General features: G+C 40.4%; 1 protein-coding gene across 7 annotated transcripts in view; it reads left to right on the plus strand.

Moving 5' to 3' along the window:
* Nucleotides 1-18,338, plus strand: part of PELI1 (pellino E3 ubiquitin protein ligase 1) — a 43,136-nt gene extending 24,798 nt beyond the window's left edge. For 5 of the 7 annotated variants that reach the window (XM_088053457.1, XM_014254699.2, XM_014254700.2 and 2 more), the window contains 6 exons: nucleotides 10,283-10,424; nucleotides 10,667-10,796; nucleotides 12,355-12,456; nucleotides 14,438-14,635; nucleotides 14,752-14,940; nucleotides 15,917-18,338. In XM_088053457.1, the coding sequence (XP_087909583.1) occupies nucleotides 10,354-10,424; nucleotides 10,667-10,796; nucleotides 12,355-12,456; nucleotides 14,438-14,635; nucleotides 14,752-14,940; nucleotides 15,917-16,483 (1,257 nt within the window). In that variant the 5' untranslated portion in view covers nucleotides 10,283-10,353 and the 3' untranslated portion in view covers nucleotides 16,484-18,338. Of the gene's footprint in view, nucleotides 1-805; nucleotides 942-8,934; nucleotides 9,118-10,282; nucleotides 10,425-10,666; nucleotides 10,797-12,354; nucleotides 12,457-14,437; nucleotides 14,636-14,751; nucleotides 14,941-15,916 lie in introns of those variants that run through there. The other 2 variants (XM_005525399.3, XM_014254698.2) reach the window with 2 other exon arrangements.
* Nucleotides 18,339-18,989: the final 651 nt, after the last annotated feature.

An 18,989-nucleotide genomic window follows, 5' to 3' on the forward strand; every position in this document is an offset into this window, starting at 1 on the left:
ACCCCTTCTTCACCCACTACAGCTGTGATGTAAAGCTTGATGTAAAGGTTAAGCTGCTGTGTCACATCGTGACTGCAGCAGCCTCACAGCATTTGCATGATCAATTTCACGAGGTAACTTGGAAGCTGTGGTAACTTGATCACCACTTTATGGCTCAGACATTTAAATTATCCCACCCACTGGCTTGATGCAGTGATTTTGATGTTGGTGGAATGAGAAATGAGCTCATAACCTGGTCTGGCACATGCAGATTTGCCTTTCTAAACGTTCATCCTACAGGACTGAGCTGTTGTGGAATCATTGGCTCTGACAATTGGTCCAGTACACACCGGTGGAATCTGCAGGTGTGTCATGTGTCCAGTCCTACAGTATTAGTGAAAATGGAGATAGCAATGCGTGAAGAGATTCTGCTGGTATAATTCTCCGTGTATTAAGAAATTACTCTTTGTGTGGGAGGTGAGGAAAGCTAGCTGGGCTAATAAATTATGGTTTAAAAAAAAAGAAGAAAAGGTATAGCATGCATGGGTACAGTTATGTAAGAGAAGGAAATAAATCAGTGTTTCTCTGAGAACCTCATCTGCAGAGCTGCCAGGCAATTGGGCTGCAGTATTGTTCTCAACACACCCTCTGCTTCCTTTTTTCCTTTTTGGGACCAGGGATGGATGAATTGATGGAGTAGGAGCAGGATGCTTGTTCTGCCTCCAGCCAATGCTGTGTGGTGCCGTGGTGTTTACCCAGCTTACGCAAGGCAGAGCCAGCCCCTCTTGAGGCAGGAGGCGCTTCCCACGGCTCAAGTAAAAGCACACAGAGCAGTCACTCAGTCTGGCAGTTGCTGGGGGTTTAAAGGAGTTGGTGGATTTCAGCTGATTTTTAACAAGATCGAAGGGTTGGGTTTTTTCTTCTCTACTGTGTAGGAATACTGCAAGGACACAAATATCCTGGTAAGTGCTCTGCATGCCGTTGCTTTTCCCCTTTAGTGTGGTATTGTTTCAGTCTCTCTTCTAAAAGTCTCGTCAGTTGCAGTGGTTTTCAGTGATGTGGTGGAAAAGAAATCTGAGAGCGGGCAGTGTGTCTGCAGGCTCCCCTTCCACCAGAGGCAGAAACATTTAAAGTGCTCAGCATAGTAAGTGCTGTTTGATCATAAGTGTCAGTCACTTCTCATTTTTAGGGTGCAGAGCAAGGTGCCTTGACACTGTCATTACCTAACAAAATACCAAGGGGAATTTCTCATGGAGCTGTTGAATATTTCTGTTGTCTAAACTGAGAAAAAGGATTTAAATATGACTGTAACTCCTGGTTTTGTAAGATAGTATAGTATGCTGTGTGAAAAGACTTTAGTGTCATACAAACAGCTGTTTGGCAGATATTTTGGTACATGAACTGCCTTATCAGGAAGTCCGAGACTCATAAAAAGCAAAACTGTAACGTTCGGGCATGTAGAACAAGAAGTCATTGTGGTCTTTTCAAGCCCAGTCTCCTCAGCCATATATTCCATTACAGGTGCATCAGGCAGTAGATTTTCCTGGACTTGAAAAGCTCCGTTGCTTTGTGTAAGAACAAGAAGCCTCTGCTTTGGTCTTAACTCCTAGGAAGTTTTACTCTTGTGGCTGACTCTAAGTGAAAGTTGAGACTGCCATTTGGTTTTTTTTAAGGTAATACTGTGTAATTTGTCTGAAGCAGGGGAGAGGATAATGTTAAAGGTTTCTAACTGTAGAGTTCTCTGCAGCAGAACTATACTTCTGTACTAGTATTGTACGAAGGATTTTTCTTTTATTTTTGTACTTTTGCAAGGCACTCTCTAAAGATACAAATAGGTATGCTGTGACAGAGGAACACCTGATGTTCTCCTAGCATGCCTCTATGTAGTATTATTTTATGGCTTTTTCATACAGGTTACAGGTTACAAATAAACTTCATTTGATAATCTGAATGAAATGAAAATAAAATCAAAACTGTATTTTTTTTCAGTATAATTCGTACTAGCAGACAAAGTGCATGTGTAGCCAGAACTTCATGGAGAAAGCTGCAAATTTATCTTCTGAAGTAGCTTGTGTGAGTAACTCTGACAGGTAGTTCAGCTGATGGAGCAAGGACAAGCTGTGGTGTTTGGCCTTCGCACCGGAGGGGCTGAGCCCTGTGCGAGGCTCCGCGTGTTGTCACCGCTATATCCGAAAGGTGATGTGGAGGAGATGGGGGGCAAGGGGGTTCAGACTGCGTGTAAATGGAGCAGGTTAACTGGTGAAGAACTTTCTCAGCTAATTAAGGATACAGATAATATTGCAGTGACAGCTTTAAAATAGACACCTTGTGCTAAAAGACAAATGTTTTTGGCTTCCCACACGCAGTCTGAATTACATCATTTATAACCCGTAGGAGGTTATCGTGGTTTCCTCAGAGGAGGATCAGCTGCTACTTTTCATAACTGAAAAAAATTCTGGACTATTTCTTTTCCCAAGGGAATATTTTCAGAATTGATTTTTGTCAGTCTGTTGGAGTGGATCATTATTGATTACATAAATCTTCCAGGTTTAATACACCCAACCACATTCTCATGTCATCAGTAGCAGTTCAGAATAAGAGAACTGAAGTTAGCAGAGGCCCCTGTGCTTAGATAGTTTGGGTTTTTTCAGTGTTCTGAAGAGGAATGCTATTTTTGAGTGCTATCATAAAGTACAGATTTTCATATAGGTGTCTACAATAGAAGTCCTGTTCTAAAACACTACCCTTGCTCATTGAGCAAGGTTCCTTGTCCTCAAGGCACTGTTCCTGTCTTTCCTGAGATTACTGAGAACTTCTCAGACTTGCTTCTGAGGCTGGAACAGAGCTTGAAGCAGAATGCTAGATGCCAATTCAATCAAAACTGCTGTTTCTTAGATTGGACAAAATTAGCTGTGGCCTTAGAGCAAAACAGTAGATTTTCTCTTGTCTGTCAAGTTAATGCCCCTTTCAAAGTGTCTACAGACAATGGTTTTTTGTGTGTGTATGTGCTCTGACTCTTGCATGACTTGTTTCTAGGATGACCAGCCCACTCATGGCAGGTGTCCATGGTAAAAAGATGCTTTCTTTCTGCTTATGACAAAGAAAAACTTCTCTATTGAGATTTTACAGATGTTCTCAAGGCATAGTAGTAGATAGCTGTTGTATTGGTTTATGCTTGGTGTTGTGTGCAGGATCAGCTCCCTGCTCATTTCAGAGCTTGGCCTCATTGTCTTGTTTTTGATGTCTTGTTTTTGTCTTGCTTTCATATCATAAGACACTTGTGTGTGTATAGTGAATGACTAAGCTTATTCTGAGTTACAAAGGAAAAGGTGTACAGTACGGACTAAGGAAATAATAAACCATACTGAGGCAAAAGGCTGGACTGATACTGCACACTCCCAAGGCTTATTCTTAGGGACTTTTGATGCTGAAAAACTCCCTTTTCTATGAATAAGAAAATGAATTTTCCCTCCTTAGAAAGGTGGTGTATGGCTACTGATTTAAAGTGATAGGCATTTAAGTTGCACTATATGCCTCACTGTGGCACCCCTGTGCATCTGTAGTGAAGGATGCAAGCTGTATACAGGATGTAGCTAATCTCAAAAGTGGAGTCTAAAACCTGCTGATGTTAAAATGGTGCAGGTGTGTGTGGGAAGGAAACGTGAGCTTGTTTTTGACTGGAAACTGGGAGAAGTGTTAAAACCATGGTTGATAAACATGCGCTTTTTACCCAGTGATCACTTCAGTAAAAACTATTTAAATACATGCTTACAAAACAATTCATAGGAAAAACAGTTAAAGGAGAAAAAATTTCCAGTGGTGAAAGTTACTTCACCCATCACTTAGAAGAAATTGATTTTTCAACCTTTGTCTCAGCTTTCAGAAACATGGTGATGAGAGGAGCTGACTCCTTGTTGCTTGCACCAGTGATGATCAGTAACATTATTGATATTTTTTGTGAAACCTGGCAACCTGGGCTTGGTGGGAGAATGTACTCAAATATGCAGTCAGTCTGATGGGAATTACTGTGGGGCTTTGGGTTGTTTTTTTCATCTTTCTTACTTTTTTTTTCCTTCTCTCTTTACTTATTGCTGCCTTCTCCTTCCATGCTTGCAAATATCTTCATCTTGAGAGACTAGTATTCTGTACAGCTTGTTAGTGTCTCACAGTGACTTTAACTTTAGTATTCTGGTTGTTTAAATCTGAAAATCAAGATTTTTCCTTTGAAGTGGTGAGATGTAACCATAGAAGAGAATATGCAGTGCTGAAATACTGTATGTATATTCAGAGGATGTTGGTTTCTGATCTTGCAGTCACTGGAGACTTACCTAGTGGGAAATGGAGTGATAAAGAGCTTAAATGTGTAGGTGGATGTTGGCAAACTTGGGTCCTACTTGTGTATTGTCAGGTATTGTCACACTATTCAATGTGAATTGTTTATTTGCAGCATGGAGTTTTAAATCCAAGTAAAGCTGTAGACACTAACCTGTAAATCCTGAGGGATAAGGATAAAATCTTGTTTCATTGGTAATGGAGTTACTTATAATTTCTGTCTAACTGGTCAAAAGTGTACCTAAAGTGCATATTCTAGTTGCTTGATAGAATTGTTTGGTCTTCCTAAAATTAATTGTATTCCTGGAATAATTTAGACTGGAAGGTTGTCTGGTGTAGTCCCTGGACTCAGAATGGGACTGGACTGCCTTTGATCAAACTGTTCAGGGCCACATGCAGCTGATCACCAAGGATGGAGATCTCATAGCCTCTGTGGATTGAAGGTTTTTCCCTCCCATAATAGCTAATCAGGATTTTCTGTGTTGTCTTGTTTGTTGCTTCTTGTTCTGTCACTTTATACTTCTCAAAAGGACTAGATTCCATTTTGTCCCTATTCCCACTGGTTTAGCACAGAATTGCTGAGGGAAGAGCTGGATGTGAGAATTGCAAGGATAGTCAATGCAGAACTGCAAATAGTAAAAAAAATAAAAACACTGACAGATAAAATGTCTTGTGCTTTATTTCTAAAAGGAAAAAAAAATCCAAACATTAAAATATGTAGATATAGAACATAAATATAATATAAAAAGGGAGGGGAAAATTCCCATTTTTTGCATCTGAATCAGCATATTTTTATTTTAATATATTCACTGACAGAGGACTTCTTTCTATACTATGAAAGTGGTTTTCTATGCAGTATTTTAGAAAAGGGCTAGTCTGGCACTAGCTACAGTTGCTAGCAGCCTATAATGCTGGCTCTGTGTTTAGAAAATGACGGTAATTTATTACAAAGAGACTTTTATTCTAGTATTTTTAGCTTGCAGCCGAGTGTTTAATGAATCTCTGCTTGGGCTCATTGAATTTATGTTCTCCCCTCCCCCACCCCATTTTAACCATTAAGATACTGCTGTTCTTGCTGCAATTCCAGAAGCTATACTTGGTCTACAAAATAGCAAACTTAATTCACAAGGTTCTGTGCCTTACTCAAACAAAATCTGAAGACTTGCTGAAGCAAGTAAAGACTGGTTGTGAGTCTCATGACCAGGAGAGGCAGCTGAATGGTTGCAGGTGACTGGTTAAGCTAGAGCTGGTATTTCAAAACCAACTGAAATTAATCTGTCTGTCGCCCATGGAAAATGATGTGCTCAATGAAAGTTAGCTCTTAACCTCACATACTCTGAAGTGCTGTATGGGAGGTCTTCCCAGGGGATAGTCTGGATTCAGGGACCAGTATTTGCGTGAGACAGGAGAGACTATGGTAGGACTTTTCCTTCTGCTGGAATGGAGTCAGAAATCTGTGGCTTGCTTTCTCAGCTATAGCAGTCTTCTTTGAAATACTCACTAAGTGAAGAACACACTTCAGTGAGTACTAGAGAGCAGGAAGGTCTGTAAGAAACCAGACTTACTTTCCTCTAACAAATTTTAAATGCTTTTCTCAGCTCAGTTGTTGTCACTTTGCAGTCCTTCAAAACAGTTGCATGTGAGCATTGAGCATTGAACTTTCTGCTGCCCCCAGAGGAACCAGTTTTAAGAATAAAAAGGTATTACCTGTTGATGAGTTCTTCCTGTTCCACTTTCCTATTTTTGATACTGAAGGATTTTAACTGCTACCCATTGTGGTCTGGGGCTAACCATGAACAGTTGTGCCTGCCTTTAGCCATGGGAGTTGTTTTACTCTCAAAATCTTTTCAAATCCATAATACAGGACTGTGCAAAGGTAAGCATTTTCAGGCTTCGGTCTCTTCTCTTTGGCAGAAGCAGAGATCTTGACATTAAATGTTTGCTGCTGCCACTTCTATGATTTTTGGAAGAACATTGGATGAGATGAGATCTTGTAATTGACATCTTATTCCTTATGAGTACTTGAAGGTACTTGGAGGAGTTTAGAAGAGTTTTGTTCAGAGCTTGCTCCATTGAAGCCTGTTCCACTGATGTCTGGAAACACTGCTGCAAAAAGCAGCAGAAATGTAATTTGCTTGTTTTATTCAAACTGTTGGTTCCTTAGCTATATACTGGCCCTTCAGAGCCAAGCTGTCTTTTCAATTAGGCTTTTTGAAGAAAACTAGTACTCCAGGAATAAAAAACTGGTTAGGTTATACTACAAGAGAAGGCCCATTATATATTTTGGTGGATCCTTTTTTTCTACTCTGCAGTGTTCCTTCAAGTAAGTTCTTCACTCAGCTTCAAATGATCCATAAGCCTGCTTTGTTTCAGGAGTGGAGATGTTATCCCATGGCAGATTAGGCTCATCTTCACTGGGACAACACTTGAGTTTTATTTGGAGACATGCAATTTCCCTTGGGCTGATCTTCAGGACCTCACTGGAAGGATATAATTGATCTTTGTTATTTCTGGGAACAAAAATATCTTCCTTTTGGGTACAGTGCAGCAGGCCAATCACACTGGAAGAGAAGTAGTGTGTATGTTGGACTGATTATTTTTTTAGGAGTGCTGAATCTTGTATGTGCTTGAGTTAAGATAACCTGGGGGTGTAGCAGTTGTGAAAGCGGTGTATGAAGCTCATAAAGGTTCTGAGATGCATTAGAAAAAAAATTAAGTTCAAACATTCCAGACAGACTTTTCAAAGTCTGATGATGAGCAGGGTGTGTTATTAATGATGGCTCTAGATGTCTAATGCTCAAGTCTTCCTGAAGTCTAGTAAGAAGTGGATTTCCATCACGTGCAAAATAAACTTGAGTGGATTTCTTTAAATGTAAAGCAAAAGAAAGTTTTAAAGTTTTAAAGAGGAACTGAGCAATAGATGTGGGACATCTTTCCTTATACTCAGATTTTCTGTATAACTCCTGGTATTGCTGAAGTCTGTCCCTGGGAACTGCTGACCCCTTTTATCATTTCTGCACAGTTCTCTGGTCACTTGTGCAGGTAAAGCATTAGAGTCTCCTTTAACTGTTCAGGTGTTATTTTCATGAGCCTTTGAAGTTGACTCAGACCGAGACATGTATTCTTTTAGTTTTCCATTAAAAATGTTCACTTGGATAAATGGAGGAAGAGGAGAAGCTGCACCAAACCTGTTCTTGTACTAATGGCTAAAGTTATTTAAAATGTTTGCCTTCCCACTTTCTCTGAGTGAAAGGATTAGCTCTTTAACACAGTAATACGGGGTTATACTGTTCAAATCTTTGCTTACCGTGTCATGGTGTTTCCTAGTCTTATGCTGATTCATTACAGGCACTGCTGTAGTTTCATGGCAGTATTTCTTGTGAGTTGTTAAATGTGAAGGCAGAGGACAACCATTGGCCAAGATGTAATTAGTTGTCTCTGAAGAAGATTGAATTGCAGGGGAGGGGCTGTTAAGAAGATCAGTATTCAAGCAGAAAATAAGTTATCCATAAGGGGGGGACATGAGAAGATGAGCTCTTTCAGAAGACAATTGTGCAAGCAAATAAAATGCAAGAAGATCTTAAAATAAAGCAAGAAATGCTGAAGTTGATTGTAAAAATAATTGATAGAAAATACATCCTTATTTTTATATACATGATTTATCTGTATAAATCATGTATAAATGAAGATTTATACTCCATAAGTAGAAATACTTCAGAAGGGAAATGAGTGTAAAGAACTGAGCACTGTGAAACACTAGGATCTATATAGTTCAGTATTAATGTCAGTAAAACTGCCCTGAGGTTCACAGGCACAAAGTTTCGTGTGTGATGCTCCAAAGCAGGGTGTGATGCCAGGAGGCAAGGAGGGTCCTGGAATGAAAATTATGAACACAGTTAATGTTGTGGGGCTCTCTTTATCAAATGGGGCATTCTCCACTTTAATGTGTTGTGATTGCTGGCATCATTTAAGGTTACATTTTCATGTGATAAGTTTGCTTTAGTGTCTTCATTTTAGAATTCTAAAGGTAAAACCTACAACAATGAGTAACTTGACAATCCCAGGGGAGTTACTGCTACACTTGGGTCAGCAATCTAGAAATGCTTTGGAGCAAACTACATTCCTTGATTCTCTCCTGTGCCAATGCCACTGTTCCTGTGGGACAGGGGGAGACTGTTGGATCAGTAAAATTCACTTTCAGCACCAATTGAGTGATGGGTATCCTAAGGCTTGAACCAGGACAGCTGCCGAGTGAAAGTGCCCGCTGCTTCCCAGGCAGCAGAAATAGCTTGGTGTCACTGTTCTGGAGAGGGGACACAGGCGTGTCACAGCAGTGTCTTTAAATGTACTAAAGGCTTATTGCAATGTGCTCATCTCTCAGTGGGTCAGGGTACTGTTGTAATACTGTGTTTGCTAGCCACAAAGACAAGCTGCAGTTAACTTGTTTCAAGCACTATGAAATCTACAGTACTCAGACTTTAAAAAAAGAAGAGATTTGGAAAATAATGAGAGATGAAAGGAGAAACTAAAAGATGTCTGTTTATTCTCCTGGTTGTGTTCTGCAGGCATCATAGCAAATGCTTTGGAGGACAGTGTGATGTCTTTGCCTGTATTAATGAGAAGCCATCCCAAATATGTGGAATAGCATGAAGGAGCAAACTGGAGATTTTAGAGAGTACTGTGAGCTGATTGCAGATGGCAACCAACATATGCATGCTGAATATGAGCTTGTAGATTTGAGAAAACATATTGAAGGCCAAGCTTCTCTGTGGAGGAGCAAAGACTGGGAGAGGGTGTAGAGATAAGGTCAGTAAAGGGATATTTGCATCAGCTTCAGAACAAATGTGAGCAGGCTGTCAAGCACTGCCACGTCTTTTTCTTTGTTCTTACAACATAACATGGGGATAGATAAAATCTGCATGATGCCATCTCTTCTGCTAATAATCACAGCCTAGTCAAGGTGGAAGAAAGTGGAGATACAGCACTGTAGTTGTGATCAAAGTTGATGACAGGATTCAAAAAGTGCTGTGTGGGTCGAAAAGGGCATTTGCACAGAAGGCAGAATATTAACCATCAGTACCAAAAAAGGTTAGCAGCTCTTGGAGTTGGTATGAAAACTCACCTGGAAGGACCAAGGGAATGTTCTTATTTCTGTTAAAGAAAGCCTCAAACAGGCTCTCATCAGCTTTATTCTTTATCAAGCACTTTATCAAGTGCTCTGCTGGATAGGCTTTCTCTAGAGGAAGGTCAGACATGAGCTGCATAGGTCAAAAGTGTCTGGAAATGCTACTAATGAGAAGCTGTAAAAAATATAATATGAACTGTTCCTCAAAGCAGAAGTCTGAGTAAAAAAATGCACTTCAGGACTGTTTTCATTAGGAGTTACATGGAATTCCCTCAGGAAATCTCTTTAAAACAGATGTTTATATCACTTCTGTCTCTGGCTAAACATGAGAAATCACATTGCACACCCTAAACTTTTATGGTAGGCTCAATATCAAATTGTCATACAACTTCCATATGCAAATCCAGAAACTTCTTGGAAAGCTCTGAATTAGACACTTCTAATGAAAACTTCTGCCTCTGCAGCTAATGGGCTGGTCTTGATTTGTGGTTTATTTCTTTAAATTTAATGCCTATCTGGCTTTATTTTTCAACAGCTGAATGAAATATAATAAATGAAACTATGTGACATTTATTCTAAAAACTAGCATGGAGGAAAACAAGTGTGGATGTTTTAAGGCCATAGTGGAATTTTCTAAACTAATTTTTTGATGATTGGCAGTTTTTCAAGGCAATTCAGTCTTAATTTGTGTGGTTTTATATATATATATATATATATGTTTTTAAAAATTATTTCAGGCAAAACCAAAACAAAATGTTGTACCTAAGGTAGCAGATTGATGTGCAAGTTTGTGTAATTGGAGTAGAGTATTTTCTCTTACACTTAATTTTGGTTTTATTTTTACAGGAAATAATGAAAAAAGTGTGCCACAACTCTTGATCAGAGACCTGAAGTTTGAGAAGTCATTAGCTAAGCTCATGTTTTCTCCTGATCAAGAAAATCATCCATCAAAAGCACCAGTCAAATATGGTGAATTGATTGTACTGGGGTAAGTGTTTGTGTGTAAGAGTCTGATGGTTTTCTGTGCTGCAATCCTGTGGGCATGTTTCAATATTGTGTTAATCAATTCTTTGATTTAAATGTGATTAATTGAAAATCTGTAATTAGTAACACTATACTAATTGAGAATACCTGGTGCTTGGAATGAAAGTTCTTGTGGGTCTGTATCTCATGAGAAACTAAGTAATACACAAATGATTGATTTTGTTCTTTTTCTGTGCTGTATGGTAGGTACAATGGGTCTCTCCCAAATGGAGATAGAGGAAGAAGGAAAAGTAGGTTTGCTTTATTTAAAAGGCCCAAGGCAAATGGGGTGAAACCCAGCACTGTGCACATTGCCTGTACCCCTCAAGCAGCAAAGGTAAGCTCCATTTCTCCCTTCAAGTATGTCTGATTTCTCCTTGTGCCATATAAGGAACTGTTAGGAAATGGTTTAAACAGCATAAATATCTGACTATGAAAGGAATGGTTTGTGTTTATCCAAAGTTCTTTAGTACCTGTCAGGGTTAGCAAAAAACAATTCAACGAAGATTTGGTGCATAGTCCTTGCCGTGGCCAGGAAAAAAAGAAATAGTTTTGAAACATGAATGCTCTGGGCACAGGCTAGTTATATAAAAAACTTCATATTCTGTTTTCCTTCCAAACTTAGTACAGATATCTGTTCTAGACTTTGTGGTTTTGCACTCACTCTGCTTCAGGGCTAACTTTGTTTGATGTGCAGCTGACTTTTAAATGATCCTTTGGCAAAGCTCCACGTGCACTTGGTGCTCCATCCAGTGGGTAGGAATTCCCCAGGGATCAGGACAGGTGGGTTTTGCTGGGCATGTTTCACAGGGCTTGTAATCAGAGTTCCCATTCAGAAGCAGGAAAGGAAGAGCTTAGGCCCTGAAGTTGAACTGTATTTCATGTCAAAACTAACACATCATAGTTGAGGTATTACTGTGAAATATTGTGGCTATTCAAATGTGTGTGCAATTGTGTTCAATAACTAATGAAGCATTTCTACTAAAACAATGGAATTTGAGGATGCTTAGTGGTTGTTTAGAAACTTTAGTGACAAGATCAGGTCTTTAAACAAATCTGGTAGTGTTAAGTGTTTGACTCCCAGAATACCTTGACACCTAAGGATCTTGATTCTAAATTCAGGGAACGGTATAAAGTATTCTGAAATCAGAAGCATTTTTCTACTGAAATTCTTGTAATAGAGCTACATTTGTAGCTCTGTGAAAAGAATATTTATTTTTGCAAATTTTTTATGGTCTGGTAAGTGCTGTTTAGCAGCACTTTTAGAAGTGTTTGTTAGTTCTTAGAAGGTAATTGCAGAATGAACATCTAGACTAACAAACAAGCCTTTGCTACAACTTCTGCAACCTATGTTGAGTTTCTCTGTTTACACTATGTTTTACACTATTTACCACCATTTTTTAATCTATGTATCTTAAACCAGTCATTACTGATTTTAGTATTAACTCAAATCCTGTTTTTAGAATGAAGTCCCTAAGTTTTTGTCCTCACTTTGCTGTTAGCCAGGTTCACACTGAGATGGCCGTGAAGCTGCTACATTCAGTTTTAGCCTTTGCATTTGGTTGTTTTGTCCTTTTGTGTTCAGGCCAATGTTGCCTTAACACAAAATATGACTAATAATATGCCCTGGTAATGTTTATTTAGTTGCAGCATGTGGTGAAGAGACCAGTTTGGTCTGTTGCTTAATCAATCCTGCAGCTTTTTTTTAGTGGCCAGGACTGGGGTTTGTGGAGTTGAGCTGCAGGTGTGTCATTAACTACCATCTGCCTTAATGCATTAAGTAGCACAAGAGGCTGGTGTGTATATATATATATATCTATATTTAGGCTGCTTTGCTGCTGTATACTGTAGAATTATTGTGCACTGGTTCAATAATATTTGGTATTTTTCTTTAGGCAATAAGTAATAAGGACCAACACAGCATATCTTACACTTTGTCTCGGGCCCAGACAGTAGTAGTTGAATATACTCATGACAGCAACACAGATATGTTCCAGGTACGTGAAGTAAATGTGTGTGTTCTCATTTTTGGTAGTTTCAAACAAGGCAGCATCTCAGCAGGCTTTTTCCTTCAGACCCAGAAGTTTGTGTCAGTTTCTGCACTCACTATTCAGAGCAGTTTAATTCTGTTCATTCCAAAGGCTATCCTGTGAACAAGTGTGTGTGTCTATACATCTCTTTTAGTCTTGGGCAAAGGTGAAAGTTGGGGGGGGGGTTTGTGACTAATGCACAAGATTATGGTTTTGCCCTTGATTGCTGGTCTGCAAGTCACATAATCTGTCTCCTAGTCCCTCCTTGCAAAATGAAGAATAAAGGGCACCATTCTCTTTAAGCACTTGTAAATGCCAGAAGCAAAGTTCCAAAGGGATTTGGGATCAGCCAGTTGGAGACAGGGTAGAAGAAATACAGTGTGGAAACACAGGAAAGCTTTTGGCACAACTAATACGAAAAATACTGTGAACTTCATTAAGCAAACCCAGAAATGTCTAAAGCACTAGACAATGTGAAGAGAGGAGCCTCAGTGCTGATGATGGCAGTTCACAACTTTGCTGCAGTTCCTGTGTGTATGAGAAGGGACCACAAACACATCTGCAGCTGTGGTGTGCCCTCATATCTCATAATTGTTTCCTGTTTTTCTCAAAAGGAAGGGGTTTGTTTTGGGGTTCTTTTTAATGTGTGCTTTGTTCTCTCTGATTCCCAGACTCTGATCTTGCGTAGCTTTTTTTTTCCCCCTTGTTGTTGCCACTAGTTTATGGCAAGGAGTTTTGCTGTCACAGCATTTAGCTCTGACGCCACTGCAGGATCTAAGGAGGTGGCAGGTGTTGGGAAGTGGTGGAGGAAGCTGCTTTGCAACTGCAAATACTTACAACAGAGCAAAAGGACTGTAATGAAATCACTGCAGCATAAGCTGATGTCTGTGTGAGTGTTCTCTCTTCAGGCATGCTCTGGCATGTGTGCTGCTCTGAAATCGCCTCTGGCGTGTACTCACAGGTTATCCTACCTAAGAAGCAGTAGAAAAATAAATTCTGACAAAGCAGTTTTACTCTCATGAAAGCTCCCCTGCCCTCACCAAAAAAACACCTCAAGCTTTTGGGTCTCCTGCTCAGCAGTTAATCAGTCTTAATATAGCCACCTTTTTTCGAAGACTGAGAGCTCTGGAAGTGAGAGTAGTAGTGTGTAAGGGGGCTTTAAACCAAACTATGTGAATGTTTGGGAAAGGATTATTACTTTTCTTCTTTGCAAGGAAAAGTACAAGATAAGTTGACTGGAAAAGCAGGGATACCTGTGCAGTTCTATCAAACTCAGTACAGTTGTGTGGGACTGCAAAACTCATAGTTCCCTGCAGCCAGAAAAGGAGGTACAGCTACCAGGAAAAGCTGATTGTACTCAGATGTTACATTCTTGTGTTCTGAGTGTGTAAATGTAGCCCCTCTCCACCACAACCACCTGGTACCTGGCCTTTCACAAAAGCTTTACTGCTTCTCAGTGCCTGCCAGAGCTGAAGAGACAGCTCATGTAATCTGATTTTCATACATCTATACATTGACTTATTCTGGCACCATTCAGAATGTTCTGGGCAATAAAAAGTGACTGCATGTCAGTGTTCTTCCCTCTAACTGCTGTTCTCTGGCTGTTTTGGTGCCCCTGCAGCTGGTCTGCCTGACCTGAGTGTAACCTCTCTGATGAAAAGGCCTTCAATGGGAAATCATCTCAGAACTGACTTAATTACATCATTTTATTTCTCCTTCCTTCATTTGGCTCTACCCAGCTTTCAGAATAACTTTGATCTTTTGGAGGCAGAAAAATTCATCAATTCAGATGAAGCTATAGAAACCTAAATTAATAGACTGGTGGACAGGAATGCTTTAAACTGTAATGTTTTTTGTATCATTGCTTTTAATTGCTTTGAATTTGAATAGTCCTTGACCCAAAGAAAAACCTCTGACCAGTTTTTTGTTTTTTTAAATGCTTTTCCAGATTGGTCGGTCAACGGAGAGTCCTATAGACTTTGTAGTAACAGATACAGTTCCTGGGAGTCAGAGTAATTCGGATACACAATCTGTGCAGAGCACAATATCAAGGTTTGCCTGCAGAATCATATGTGAACGTAACCCTCCCTTTACAGCAAGAATATATGCTGCAGGATTTGACTCCTCAAAAAACATTTTTCTTGGGGTAAGGGAATTTTTTTCTTTTTTACACTAAAAGCTAAGTGCAGGTTTATTTTTTAAACTAACTCATAACTCCACTTCAGCCAAATTAAGGGTTCTCATTGATGTGATTTCTTTTAGGAGAAAGCTGCAAAATGGAAGACATCAGATGGGCAAATGGATGGACTAACAACAAATGGAGTTCTTGTTATGCACCCTCGTAATGGATTCACAGAAGACTCCAAGCCAGGGGTGTGGAGAGAGATTTCTGTGTGTGGGAATGTGTTCAGCCTCCGTGAAACCAGATCAGCTCAACAGAGGGGAAAAATGGTGAGAGGAGTGACCGGTGTTTTATGCAACCTGTTTAATATGGTGCAGCTATAAGGGCTACAGTTTGGGCACAGAGCTGGAATCTGCTGGAGTTCCATGCAGTTGTCACCTCTGCAGTTAGTTGCACTGCTTTTTATGTGTCTGTGTGCACAAAAGTGTCTTACTCAACCTGAATAACTGACTGAATTTATCTGCAAACTAGTACTTCATTGCACATCTAGGCTGCTCTCCTAAATAGAGTTCCCAGTCTACTCTGTATTTCTGCAAACTCTCCTAGGCCGCTGCACATTCTACAAGTATTTTCCTGGTTCTCCCTTGTGAGTTTATGCTTTTAGGTTTTCCCACATTTCCTTTTTTATAGAATAATGAAGAATAGTTATAATTTTATTGGTATTCATTTCCATGTTGGCATTCTCAGTTTTCCCTCTTCCTCTTGTTTCCAAAGCTTTGGGGACATTTCCTGGAGATATCTGGGTTTGGTGTGACTTGGGATGTTTCATCAAAAAGAAATGCTACATTGCACATTTTAAGTGGCATATTTAGCTAGAAGTGCTAATGGGATGAGGGGAAAGCCATATGTAAAGGGGTGTTTTAAGAAAACAGTCTAAAATATGATGGAGAACTAAAACAGTCTTGTGATACTCCTTGAGGAATTTCAAGTAACATAGCTGGGAGCGCTGTAGGGATGGAATAGGGAGTTGTTGCGATGGGAGAGGAGCTTTTCTTGACTCACTGCGGTCTATTTTAATGCACACATTAATCTCTTAAGGTGTTGGGATGGGGTTTTTCCAAAAAATAAAAAAAAATAGGCAGAGAGAAGCTGATACTGGGCTCTCTGTGGGTGTCTTGTGGAGACAGTCAAAAGCTGCTTGAAAGTTTGATGGCTCTTCCAGGCAGATTTGTATTGTGGAAGTGCACGTTGTTAGTCTTCAGAGACCCTTAGGTGACAGCTGTCTGTGTCTGTGTCTATGTGAAGGTTGAGAACGAGACGAACCAGCTGCAGGACGGCTCCCTGATCGACCTGTGCGGGGCGACGCTGCTGTGGCGCACGGCCGAGGGGCTCTCGCGCACGCCGACCGTCAAGCACCTGGAGGCTCTGAGGCAGGAGATCAATGCAGCCAGGCCCCAGTGCCCCGTGGGCTTCAACACCCTGGCCTTCCCCAGCATGAAGAGAAAAGATGTCGTAGATGAAAAGCAGCCGTGGGTGTACCTGAACTGCGGCCACGTGCACGGCTACCACAACTGGGGGAACAAAGAGGAGAGGGACGGCAAGGACCGCGAGTGCCCCATGTGCCGCTCCGTCGGCCCCTACGTGCCTCTGTGGCTCGGGTGTGAAGCGGGATTTTATGTGGATGCTGGACCTCCAACTCATGCATTCAGCCCGTGTGGACACGTGTGCTCAGAAAAGACAACTGCATATTGGTCCCAAATTCCTCTTCCTCATGGTACTCACACTTTTCACGCAGCCTGTCCCTTCTGTGCGCATCAGCTGGCTGGTGAGCAGGGTTACATCAGGCTCATTTTCCAAGGGCCTCTCGACTAACACAGGTGTTCCCAAGGACTGCAGTAAACTGATAAGCTAAGCGATTCTCATTTTTAAACCAACTGTTTTTCGTATTCTCTGGGCTTTGCTGGTTTGCATTAAGATGAAGAATTTTTTTGTTTTTTTGTTACAACAGCTAAATCCCTCTTTATTGAGAAAAGTCTGGAAATAGAAGAAATGGGGGGAGAAGGGGGAGACATCCTGCTTTTTTTAGTTAATAACTACTTCTGAAGAGGTGAAGAAAGTGTTGTAGAGTGAACTTCAATGCCTTCGGTTTAATGGTTTTTGAATCACATGCCCACAGTGTTTGAAAGGTGTTTCATTCTTTTTGTATATGGAGGATAAATAGTTCAAAGAACATTAGTTTACAGCTTGGATGCAAACATTGTAAAATATAACATGTATATTAACTCTTTTCTATTTATCTTTATTACTGAAAATATTTAGAATGTTTAGAGAGTAGCATGGTCATAGTGTGTTACATCCAGCAATTGGATGTGTAGAGTAGTTCTGGATGGAGAAGAATGTGGGATGAAAACGGTAGAAAAATCTTTTAATCTAAAATACTGAGTTCTTAGAATAGTTAAAATGTTTTTTAAACAAAGCTAATGCAAATTATGATGGCATAAAGTTGTGCTTTAACCGTGTTGAAAGGTAGCTAAGAAGGACTTCTTAAAATGTCTTTTTGGTAGGACTGTACTTAAGATCTGGTTATGAGGAGAATATTTACCAGACTCTTCGAATATGCAACTTAGTCTAGATTAAGGATTTTTTTCTCCCTTCACGCTAACACTTCTCTTTATTTAGCATTAGTGACATTTGTGAGGGTTTTTTCAGTGTTAAACATGAACAGACCAGAGAGATGAGGCTTGTTCTGTTCCTTGCTGTTTAGGGATGGGGGAGGGACAAGGGGAGAGGTGGATGCCCGTGTGTGGGGAGCAGTTTGTGACTTGGCCACAGTCCCAGCGTGAGAGGGCTGTGTCAGCTAGATGCTGACAGGTGGGGGGGGCTCAGGCCTGGCTTTTGCTCCTCTGCCAGGTGCAGATGCTCATCTGGGCCACATGTGGAACAGAGGTGGAGCCTGGTAGCCAGGGGATGTGTACCCGTGTCCCTGCATCCTCAGGCAGCTGGGCACAGCTGGCAGTCTGTTGGGAGTGCTGGGGCTGGGCTGGGCTCACACCCTCAGCGTCAGATGCTGCCGTGGGCTCTGGTTTCTGGTCTCTCTGTGCTCTCCCCTTCCTCCTCCTCCTCCTTCCCCTCTGTATCTACCAGAAAAGACCAGTGCACTACATGCAGCTCTGCTGCCAGCCCACTGTGCTTCATGACAACCTGACGATTTTAGGATTGATTTGAACTTTTTCGGCCAGCTTCGTACTTTTTTTTAAAAAAAAATATGTACTGTATAATTGACAGTAACAAATTTCTGTACTTTATAGCAAAGCTTTCATTTTTCTTTTGAAGCTGTTCTAAAATTTTCTTTGTTTAAAGAGACCTGTGTTGCTTAGATGTCATGAATTACTTACTTTGACTGTCAATTCTTTCTCCATTTTTAAAAAGAAATTATATATATTGTTTGGTTCACTCAGGAAATGCATGTGTCAGGAAACCTGTACTATAAGTTGAGTTAGCTGTCATGGACAAGTAACTGCTGTTACTCCCTTTCCATAGAAATATAACTGATTTTTGACATTTTCCAGATTATATGCATTAAGTAATGAAACTTATGCAGCAAGAAATCCCTGTATTGTAGTTGTTCTAATCATCTTATTCAAACTATAGTATACTGTAGTTTTAATTTTTATTTGCAAATTAATTTATTTAAACTACGTGAGTAAACACTTTTCAAAAACAGAAATTCTGGGACTCTGGCTTTGTTTCCAAGAGATGGGAAAGGTGGCTGGGGGTGGCCCTTCAGTTGTCACCTCAGGTGTCTCTCTATTCTGCACATGCGGATTAAGAGCACAGAGAAGCAGCAGCTGTAAAGACTTCGGATGTTTTCCCTGGTCATGGCTTTGAATGGCTCCTTTCAGATGTGTCCTCTCAATGTGTTTTATATTTAACTCTGTGTTGAAGGTGAGTTTGTTGTTTAAAAGACACAGTTTAATGAGTAAGTTACAAATACTGATATGTAAGCAAAAACTGAACTAAATGTGTGGGCTCTTTGAAAATGACAAGAACTCTTGATTCTATCTTCCACAAAGTCTAATTGACACTTCTCTGGTCCTGATCTTGTTGACTATAGGAACATGACTAAAGGACACAATGACAGCTGCAAAGCAGTATGAGTAACACAGAGCTGAACTGTGAGCACAGAAGGAGCACAGGATGGTAGGAGGAATATGGGAAGTGGTGTTGGAGGCCCAGCTGGAGGCTGGTGTGGAGCCAGGGGTGCAGTTGGGTACATTTGGAACTACAGAGGGGAAGAAGAGAGGGTCATGCCCAACATGCAGCCCTTGTTAAGGCTCATCCCCATTTAAGATGATACATTATGCTTACACTGTACTTC

The sequence above is a fragment of the Pseudopodoces humilis genome, chromosome 3 (genome assembly GCF_049639895.1).
Source record: "Pseudopodoces humilis isolate 2021_Gansu_Grassland_sample_001 chromosome 3, ASM4963989v1, whole genome shotgun sequence".
NCBI classification, from domain to species: domain Eukaryota; kingdom Metazoa; phylum Chordata; class Aves; order Passeriformes; family Paridae; genus Pseudopodoces; species Pseudopodoces humilis.